General features: G+C 44.4%; 1 protein-coding gene and 1 long non-coding RNA gene across 5 annotated transcripts in view; one reads left to right on the top strand and one right to left on the bottom strand.

Moving 5' to 3' along the window:
• The first annotated feature begins 130 nt into the window (after positions 1-130).
• On the top strand, positions 131-1,716 carry LOC111843543 (uncharacterized). Its single transcript, XR_002838187.2, has 2 exons — positions 131-170; positions 364-1,716. It is a non-coding gene; the product is annotated as an uncharacterized lncRNA (long non-coding RNA).
• Positions 1,717-2,759: 1,043 nt separating this feature from the next.
• The window catches only part of otud7a (OTU deubiquitinase 7A), a 59,749-nt gene continuing 51,700 nt past the window's right edge, over positions 2,760-10,808 (bottom strand). For all 4 annotated transcript variants that reach the window (XM_023811172.2, XM_023811174.2, XM_023811175.2 and 1 more), the window contains 3 exons: positions 7,501-7,615; positions 6,086-6,170; positions 2,760-5,292 (listed from right to left, as the gene is read on the bottom strand). In XM_023811172.2, the coding sequence (XP_023666940.1) occupies positions 3,865-5,292; positions 6,086-6,170; positions 7,501-7,615 (1,628 nt within the window). In that variant the 3' untranslated portion in view covers positions 2,760-3,864. The remainder of the gene's footprint in view (positions 5,293-6,085; positions 6,171-7,500; positions 7,616-10,808) is intronic.

The following is a 10,808-nucleotide window of genomic DNA, read 5'->3' as shown; positions in this document are numbered from 1 at the left end:
ATACTATATTCAACTAATGAATTTCCTCAGGATCCTCTAAAAGCTGCCCAGCTGGCTGTATTTATAGCTAACAAAGTAATCAGTCAAATTACAGCCAGCTGGACCACATTAATTAAAGCAGAGAGGGGTGGTTTTATTGACCGAAACAAGACCACTGCAAAATCAGACAGGTTTGCATTTCCAGTCACACTAAAATGCCTCGATTACCTACATAACAGCATGTACTTATTTCTATGTGAATAATGGGGAATTACATGTATTCATGTGCAAATTCCAAATTTTGTGAAAAACAGTTAAAAGTGTACTTCGAGGAAAGAGTAAAATTGACCAGAGGCTTCCATTTAAACTCTTGTTTTTCCTCAGTTCACCCGCACGTTTGTTCTGGGGCATGTGATGGCTGATCCAGATCGCTGATCCACTACTGAGGTGCTGTATAATCAAGCCGTAGGTCATATGATTTCCTATTTCCTGTATGCTAGCAAATCATGTCAGCCTACCAGTTACCGCCAGAGCCAGAGCAAGGCCGCTCCTGCATCTCTAATCGCCTTAGAAACCAGGCACTGTTTCCACTTTCAAAATGGCCCATCACCATGAAAGCCTGCAACGCTCTCCTGACAGTTAAAACATAAATTAAACCAAACAATGCACCCATTTTGATTTTACAGCGCTTATTTGTGTCGCTGTGTTTCTGGAAATGCTTTTATTGTCATGTGTATGACTCACAGTGCTCCCTGGCTGTGAAGCTTTAAGATGCTGAGCCATCATGCTAAGCAGAGCCCGCGAACCACAAGAAACGGCAGCATCATCTGATAACTAGCTACTAGCCCTCCTTCCTGGTGAAGAAACAAAGCAATTCAGACCACTTGCCAGGAACTATGGCAGTGTCTTTGTGTTGATGAAAAAACATCCTTCACTCTTCATCCTTAAAATTTGTAAACAGATTTGTGTAGTGAAACTGGACACTGTACTTAACAGGGACATTTTCTGGAAATCTGCATCCACTATAACCACAGAATAGTATCCCCATCCAGACAAGCTTACATGAAAAAACTCCTCGCTTCCCAGAAGGAATTAGTCATGGGAAGTTCATCTGCTTTCAAAAGGAAATGATGGGGTATTTATCAACATTGTTTATTTAAATATTCAACAACTGGAGTTTTAATCTTAAAAGTGCTCTTCAGGAAGGAAGAGATCAAGCATTTTTAAAATAGGAATTATGAGTTACATGAAATGTTGTTACTACTGTGTAGAATACTGTGTGTAGGTGAGGTCCTGTAGTGTTGGAAAATATGTTAATGATTACTGTGATATGGAACAGTAATGTCATGAATGCTGTAAGGAGTATTATGGTAGCATTAAGAATACTGTGTTGAGTACTGTGATGTGGAGTGGCACTTTTCATACCATGTACTGTAATGAGTAATTGAAGAAGTACTGAGATGAGTAATGTGATATGATTATGTGCTATGGTGGATTAACTACAGCATAATATACAAATCATATTAGTACTTCCTGTTAACCGTTGCAGTTTTGGTTAGTGATTACATATGTTAATCTATGATCAAATCTACTGATTTGTATTGATATCATGGTGTTTTCTGCCACTGTTTTGTGTATTTTAACTGTGACCTATCTGAGAGATAAACAACTGTTGATGATTGAAGAAATATTTGTTTTCAGTTGTATTTACTCTTATTAAATGATGATGCAAAACTACACAGGAATGTGGCTTGAAATGACAGTAGTGAAGAAGCGAAATGTGACAGGATTCATTTTCCTTTAAAAAGGAAACCAGCTGTGGATTATCAGCACCAAACGAGACACTTTTCAGCCGAGTTCACACACTTATGTTGGTGTTATTGCTTTTAATATCCAAACGACGCTCTCTGGAACTAAAATTTCAAACTTTTTTTTTTTTTTCAAATGCAAAACGTAAGGGAGCTGAGAACACTGAAGCAATTCGAGTTTTTTTTTTTTCTTTTAGATGCACATCTTCATTAAAAACCGAACAGCCAAATAAAACAATATACAGTAGTCTACACCTGTAACCTAATACAGGGACATTGTGTGGCCTATCTAAGACCTGAATGTCGTTGCACAAAATGGCCAGTCACTGGAATAGGGACAGTAGGGTGGTGTATCTTATGGAGGTCATGGGAGCGCACTGTGATGGCATCACCCAGATCTGGGCTGGCCTTGACTGCGAAGCTCACACACTACTGCTGCATATCGATATTCTAGTGTATAGAAAAACCAGCCCGTGGATTTGCTGTTACATGCCAGCCAAAACTCTTACTGTTATGTGAAGAGTGACACCACCAAGGCTCAGCTTGGCTAAATCGCACAGCTGAGCACGAATGAAGTTCCCCTTGGCTTCAGCGTGTTCATTTTCCGCACACGACGCTGACGCTCCCGCCGCCGTGACTTTAAGAGGGCGGGGGAAAACTGAACGGAAGATTGAACTTTCCTCACGATTCAACTTCATGTGCGGGTATGAAGACACAGCAGTCAGTAACTTAAGCGTCAGTCGGCATTCAGATTTCCAGCTAAAAACACAAGGCTTCATAAGACTCCCGCTTGTTCATTTCAGTTCGTTCGACAGGCCAGTAATTAAAGTCACAATGGTGTCTATAAGAAAAAAGAGCAAAATATTGCTTCATGACACTTTGTGGAAACAATATAAAAATAATTTTACATATAACAATTCAACCTTGGCTTGTAGATTCCCACATAGTAACATTTTCTAGTCCACAAACAAACACTTTTCTTTTTTTTTAATTTTTTTTTTTTTACATTGGTACCTAATGTGCAAATTAATTTAATGTACAACTTCGAAATGAATACAAAATAACATTTACATTCCTAATGGTGTTAAGTCCACACATCTGGTATTTACAGAGACGGAAACAGAGCACAGAGCGCTTGTGGTGTTTGGAAGTTACCCGTGAAAGCAGCCTACATCTTTGGCCAGAAGAAACTCAACCAACGATAGCATGGTGCTCAGGTGGAGCAGAGAAACCCAAAGGGCTGTAGGTTGAATGAAAAGGCTGACAGGGATGCACTTTGACCTGGATGGTTTTTGCTGCATATCCCTTAGGTGAGTTCAGGCTCCAAGCGCTGTGTCAGCCCGTCCCCAGAACTCAGTGTTAGTGGCAGTGATACTTTCGTGTAAAATGACTCCGCAGTACTCTGATGTAATATACCAGCGCACCAACACAGCTGAAGACCTATATGTAAACAATACATTTAATATACCTATTAATTTAATTCATTTGTGTACTGATTTTCCTGATGCATCTTGTAAAAATACTCAGAATTTCGCACATAAGGAATTAATTGAGCAAGTAGTTAGTAATTGGGGGTTAAATCCCAAACAAATTTCTTACTGATATTATCGATGCATAGATAGAAGATTGACAAAAAACAATGACACTGAAAATCTTATTGCTTTGTAAAAGATTTCTTTGTCATACAAATTCAACGGTTTTCGATATTCAGTTTTTTCTTTTTTCACATTTTCTGAAGATTGTGGTTCAGTTTTGCAAACCTTTTTGCTGAAAAATAAATGGACTCTAACTTAGGACCTAAATGTGAATGTTTTAGATATGGCAGTCTTCGTTTTTTATCATTTGAGCCTCATGAGTTTGTGAAACACATAAGCGTTACACATAAAACGGTCAGAGAATGAGTTTTAAAAAGTGAGAGGTATCTGGCCAAAGTTGTAAACTGAATTCAGTTGCGGCTTTCTTATTGAGTGTGTCGGTTGATTCGAGGATACACAAAGGGATACTCTATTGTTATGAAACCTGCTTTACCGTGGGCCATTACTGTGTATCAGGGTGGCAGCGGCTCTGTTGCTGCGGATTAGCCAAGTCTAAACTGCTTCCCCTCCCTCTCTCTGTGTTTAAGCTCCTCCTTGTAGCAGTACGAGCAGTAGTTTTCTGTTTCTGGCCTGCCATAAAAGGAGCAATTTTCCCTCTTGCATCGCTTCTGTAGGGGGCAGTAGAGAGGGTTCCGTGCCCTCTGGCTCCTGGCTTTCTCGTGGCCCCGCCAGGGACGTGGGGAGTCCTCATCTGCAAACTCGAGGCAGTCGAGGACGTCGCCGGCGTCGAAGCCGTTAGTGTAGGTGTGGGACTTGTGATCTCCCACCATGCTGTAGGAGAGTGACTCCCCCGTGTTCGCCGTGCACACACCCACCATGCGGGCCGGGCTGTAGCCCTGGGAGGACAGCGAGCGGTTCTGCTGGGGGTACGTGGCGCAGGTCTTCAGTGTTCCCACTGCGGACCTGAGGGGCTCGTCCTGGAAGCTGGGTGACTGCAAGCCGACGGCCCGTAGGTGGATGACGCTGTGTCTCTGGATGGGCGGCGTATGGCTGTAGTGGGCAGACACGGCGATGGGCCCACCTGACTTAGCACCATTACTAGGGGAGGAGAAGGGGGCAGGGGAGGGGCTGTGCCTCTTCTGGGGTGTATGGCTTGGGTGCAGGACCGGGGAGTGGCTCTCCGGCGTAGAGCAGTCCGGCCTTGGCTTCTGGAAAGCGCTTTCCTGCTCCGGTTTCTTCGGCGTCGCCCCGTTGGTCAGAGGCTTCTTCTCTGCCTCCTTCCTCTTCTGTTCCTGCTCGGCGGAGAAGCGCTCCTGGGCGTTGGCCAAGTAGAAGCTGATCATCTCCTGGTGGAACTGGTGCCGGCGGCTGGTGAGCAGCAGGCCGGCCAGGATGAACTTGTGCTCGCCCTGCATGGCCGCCCGCAAGATGCTGAGGCTCAGCTTGACGTCGGAGCTGTTTTTCCAGTGGTCCGGCACCCCGTCGCCCAGGAACCTACCTGAGCTGCTGTGTTTCTCCACGGGAGAAGCTCCCAGCACTTTGTTTGTGGGGGACGGGCTGGTGGTCTTCTCTGAAGAGGACGTGCTAGCGGATTGTCCCGAATCCTCCTTGCTCCCCTTGCAAGGCTTGGCGTCCTTCTTCCTGACCTTCTCGCCATTCTCTGCACTCCGGCTGCTAGTGGAGTTGGATTTGATTTTGCCGTGCACCAGCCCCCCAAAACCTCCCATGTTCTTCTTGAGTTTTATCCCCAGAGTTTTGCTAAGGCTTCCCAGCTTGTTAGCCACTGAGTCTGTCCGGTTTTTATCTTTGTCTTTGCGCTGCTTGTCTTTCTCCTTCTCCTTGTTGGGTTTGCCATTGTTGATGTTGGAGTTGCTGCCGATGGACTCGCGGTCTGAGTCCATGGAGTCGGCCAGGGACTGGACATCCTCTCCCACAGAGGCTGTGGGAGACTCTGGCTGAGCCAGAGGCGCCTGGAAGGAGAACACATGAGCTATGAGAGAAGCACAGACCAGAGGATTATGGGTAAATACAGTACTGTCAAAAGTTTTAGGGAGTCAAAGAAAGTGACGTTTAAATGTTCTTTAAGTTGGTGTAAAACTATGTCAAAGTGTGTTCGTTTAGCCATGTCTCCTGAAGTCACCGCAGATATTTGAAACAACCATTCAATACTGCATAATGTATTTTTTGACTCGATCACTAGCACACCATGTTTGGGTGGTCAATACTAAATACTTACTGAGTTATTTAACTAATTATATTAATACATTTATTGAGCTGGTGGTGAAATGTAACAAATACATGGATTGGCTGAGGTGCCCTTGCAGAGAGGTTTGGGAACCAAAGCGCCGTTCATCTAGCCATCCAACTAGATATCAGTTACTATCAATAGAACAGAAATTCTTGTTAATTTTTATTCCGTTACTATCAATTTACATATATTCTAATGTTGAATTGTGTGTGTATGTTTTTTTTATAAGCAAATACACCTATTACCTAATATCTTTAAACATTTTGACTTTTGCACAGTACTGTATAATTCAGCAACTCTCAGACAGTGTTCCACTAACACCAATAATTTTTTTTTATTGTCAATAAGAATTTTTACAGGGGTTTCTTGTTGGATTACTTGTTTATCCAACCCTCAAATTCCAATAATCAAAAATGAAGAGAAACTGAATTATGGGTAATAAAATCCATGTGATTATCACAAAACCTATTGTGCCAAAAACCGCAGGGAGGAAAACAGAGGTAAGAAACAATTACCCTTGATTCTGATGAAATTCGGATCCATGTTACATTCATGTACTTGTGAAGGATGGTAAGTTTGTCCTCCAAAGACAGAACATGACTGCCGGAAAGAACAAAATAGTATATTTAATATCAAACACTATGTTGCAATTGAAACAAGTAATTTGCATGAATTGGTATCTCTAATACCATACTCAGTGACAAAAGAAGTTAAGCACCCAGACGGAATCTGCATGTGGTGAAAGGTCATGTGACTGTATTGCAGTGATTATAATATCAGATCAAATGGACAACAGAGTTGGCAATATGGGCACACTGCTGGTCCCATGTCAGTAGGATGGTCTGGTTATGCCTGTGTACTTACTGTCAAAGACTGTGTGCCACATTGATTATTTAACAGATGAAAGCACAGACCGTTATGCAAGTTTTAAGTTTTTTAATTAAAAATGTACATAAATTTCTACCCGTTTTCAAACCCACCTTTCAGCTGTTTATATAAAGACAAGCTAAGTGACACAAATGACCTGTTTCATAAACAGCATATAACACTTTCAATGAATATGACAGCTTTAATATACATTAATAACAAGCATTCTATGATTATATGATTGTTTTGTTATTAATGTATATTACAGCTGTCATATCTTGTTCAATGACAGTATTGTGAACGGTACATGTTAAGACAGGGGTGGGGAACCTGTTCCATGGAGAGCCGGTGCAGGTTTTTAGGATGGCCTCTCAGTCAGCCAATCACAGAGACTCCCCAGGACTGGAGTTGAGAACCACTGGATTATTATGGCTGACTGAGAGGCCACCCCAAAAACCAGCACCCACAGCGACTCCCAAACAGGTTCCCCACCCCTGTGTTAAGGTATACTTACATGCTGCTTATGAATATACTATGACTGCATTATAAAGGCATTTTGAAGGTGCACTGAATGTTGTATGAATGCATTATGAAGGTGCAGTTAATGAAAATCATTACCAAATAAAAACATACAATCAAATAAAAGTTCTTGAGTTTCTGTCTGATCTTCCTTCCTTTGACTGTTATAATATTTTTGCCTTAGTCTATAAAATTGTTGCAATACTTTTAACATCTTCTTTCCTAATTTTCCTAATTTTTCACATAATATCAGCCCATATCAGTGGGGTTTATAATCTCATGCCTCCGCCCCCTTTCTGTAACCCGCCATCAAGCGCATGCGTACAGTCAGCCTAGATCCTTCCACAGAGAGTGCAGGTCACAAGGCTGGTACACCCTGGACGCACGCCAGTCCTCCCACACCGAACATGTTCTGAGAAAACAGCGGCTTATCGACAGTTCCTGAATCTGCATGTTGCGCAACGCGATACATATTGTGATGTCACGGTGCATCCGGAACATGGGCCTGGCGCCGAATGCTGCAGACGTCTGGATGGCGTATCACCTGGTCATGCGGGCGTGGTCGCCATCGTCCTTCCCCCATTCCCAGTCGCGCCCGGGGTCCACGCCGAAGTGCAGAGCCAGCAGTTTGTGTTCCGAGTCGGTCAGCGGGATGACGGCTGTAAGGGTCAGACAGACAAGTTCACTGAAACACATTGCTGAACACATCATGTTCTTAACCGGACCTGTACTACCAAGCCCAACCCCCCCCCCCCCCCCCCCCCCCCCCCGACACCCCCGACATCGCCCATTCAGGAAACACTGTTTATTCACTCAGAGCACATTCCATTCCCCAGCGTGGAGAAGCAGCCAGAAACCATCCAGGATTCTCCAAACAATCTAGGGATTGTCCTGGCAGCTGCGTTGGATTGTTTCACAATGTTTCCGGAAGTAGGTGTAGAGAGTGCGCAGAAAGCCCGACAGCGGCGCTGATTAAGCTGTGGGGATAAACCGCAGCTCGCTGCACGTCTCCCCACGCGTTCCCGTGTGCGTGCGTTTGCGAACATGTGTTTCTTATGCACGTGTGAACGTGATCTGGGTCACACGACTCTGAACACTATGTGATGGAGACTAGATGGCAACTGCAAACACACACTGTATGTAATAATAAGTAAATAAACTAATAAATACATACATACAATGCTTTTATACTTGTCTTTGCAAAAACAGCTCAACATTAACAGTTACAGTCTGAGATAGAGCTGAGTTAAAGGATAGTTTCAGTCTTTGGTGTTTGGAGTTACACAGGCAGTGCTGCTCCCTGGCCTCTAGGGGGCAGCATGTTATATATAACTGATAGATATCTAGGCTTATATGTATTCAGTTTTCTAACTGAAAACTATTAACTGTCATCAGGGTCCTGCAGAAATGTTAGCCAGAACTGGCACACAAAATGGGAACTTTAAACTGGACAAGTCATCATCCCTGTACTTTTTTAGTGTGAGTGTTTTCTTCCTGTTTTAGTTGTTGCTATGGGTACCTAATTATTTGTATAACGACTACATAAACCATGAACTACTACAATACTACTCAATCATGGACTCTGAGCATTCAGATTTTTCCTGCGCATCATAAAAAATTGATCAATATTTGTATTTGCATGGTAAATACAGAGAATTTCTAAGCAAGGCAAAGATCATCTGTGCTGTGAAAAAAAGTGCCTGAGGGAATTCAACAGCATGGCAGTTATGATGGAAAATTATGCAAAATTACAACTTCCTCTTAATCGGCAATAAATGAATGAATGCACAACATATGGTTTCTACAGTGCCCTTGTACTTTACTAGTGACTGCATGCCCTGGCAGGAGAGGGTGCCCTCTATTGGTCACAATTTGTATATCCCTTTACTCCGCAATGTAAAAAAAACAAAAATTTATAGCAATTTACCATGTTTGGCAAATAAATCCACTGGTAAGTCCTGTACAAGTCTTTCACATTAAAATAGCTGCAAAACAGGGATAACATGGACTATGAAACATGAAACACCATGTAAGTGCAACTACACCAAGGCCTGCTGAAAGTGGATGGCTGGCATTTACAGCACACTCCATCCCTCCTCGTTACATGTTGAAGCATCTACCAGACCACGGGCACTGGGCAGATTAAGGACAGGGTGCCCACCGGACCGCGGGCACTGGACAGATTAAGGACAGGGTGCCCACCAGACCGCGGGCCCTAGGCAGATTAAGGACAGGGTGCCCACCAGACCGCGGGTACTGGGCAGATTAAGGGCAGGGTGCCCACCGGACCGCGGGTACTGGGCAGATTAAGGGCAGGGTGCCCACCGGACCGCGGGCACTGGACAGATTAAGGACAGGGTGCCCACCGGACCACGGGCACTGGGCAGATTAAGGACAGGGTGCCCACCGGACCGCGGGCACTGGACAGATTAAGGACAGGGTGCCCACCGGACCACGGGCACTGGGCAGATTAAGGGCAGGGTGCCCACCGGACCGCGGGCACTGGACAGATTAAGGACAGGGTGCCCACCGGACCATGGGCACTGGGCAGATTAAGGACAGGGTGCCCACCGGACCGCGGGCACTGGACAGATTAAGGACAGGGTGCCCACCAGACCGCGGGCCCTAGGCAGATTAAGTGCAGGTTGAACGACCGGATTGTGGGCACTGGGCAGATTAAGGGCAGGTTGAACGACCGGATTGTGGGCACTGGGCAGATTAAGGGCAGGTTGAACGACCGGATTGTGGGCACTGGGCAGATTAAGGGCAGGTTGAACGACCGGATTGCGGGCACTGGGCAGATTAAGGGCAGGTTGAACGACCGGATTGCGGGCACTGGGCAGATTAAGGGCAGGTTGAACGACCTCACCATTACATCACCATATGTGATGTAATGGCCAGTAGCATAAGCAGCTTGTCTGCAGCACTGTGAGGCCGTCAGGTTCACTCACTGTCATCCCTGTTTCCAACCCAAATCCTCTCCAGAGATAAACCCATTAAGTGCGCTACTTTGTGCTACTGTAATTGCGTAAACCCACTGCAAAATAAAAATCAGTACATATTTATGACTAACCAATCTCTCTTTTCAATAAGAATTCATCACACATTAGATTACATATGAACAACTTTGTATCTGCTAGCAATGGAGGCTGGATGTCATTCAGTAGTGCAAAGCTGCCAGACCACAGAGTGGAGTTCTGACATCTGTGTACATTTCATTCCACCAGTTATAATCACAGAAGCTATGTTCGTCAGCACTGTGGAAGAAGAGTGCCCCCTACAGGTAAAAATACACACAGTCCTCCACTCTGCATTGCAGGCATTGCTGCTTAAAACATGATCTTCAAAATCTGCTAACAGTACAGACTAAATCTAGATACAAACATAACATAGCAATATTAAAACACTACATAAACTAAGCAGAAGTGCTCCATATCAACGAAAACAGTGAACAAAATGCAACTATATGCTAGCTCTCCGCAACTGCCAACACTGCCAACACTGCCAACACTGTACTCCAGTGGTATTCAAACTCACCCCTTGGGATCCCCCCTGCCCACACACACACAGATTTAATCATTTTTATTTGCTAGCATCATATATTGTATACAGGCACATAATGTTCACATTATACTTAATATTTCTTAAATTAGCAATTTCAAAATAGATCTACCCGCACCTCGAACCCCTCACACAGTTCTCTTCCCCCCCCCCCCCCTCACCTCTGCCCCCCTGCAATGCCTTTGCATCCCAGCAGGGGGAGCCCATAGTTTGAATACCTCCGCTATATACAGACGCTCAGCTAGATAGACAATGTCCTGCATGCAAATCTGCTGTCTAAACCTGAAGATG

Source organism: Paramormyrops kingsleyae, chromosome 13 (genome assembly GCF_048594095.1).
Source record: "Paramormyrops kingsleyae isolate MSU_618 chromosome 13, PKINGS_0.4, whole genome shotgun sequence".
Taxonomy (NCBI): domain Eukaryota; kingdom Metazoa; phylum Chordata; class Actinopteri; order Osteoglossiformes; family Mormyridae; genus Paramormyrops; species Paramormyrops kingsleyae.
Note: the sequence above shows the minus strand (reverse complement) of the source record. Positions and strands in the feature narration are given on the sequence as shown.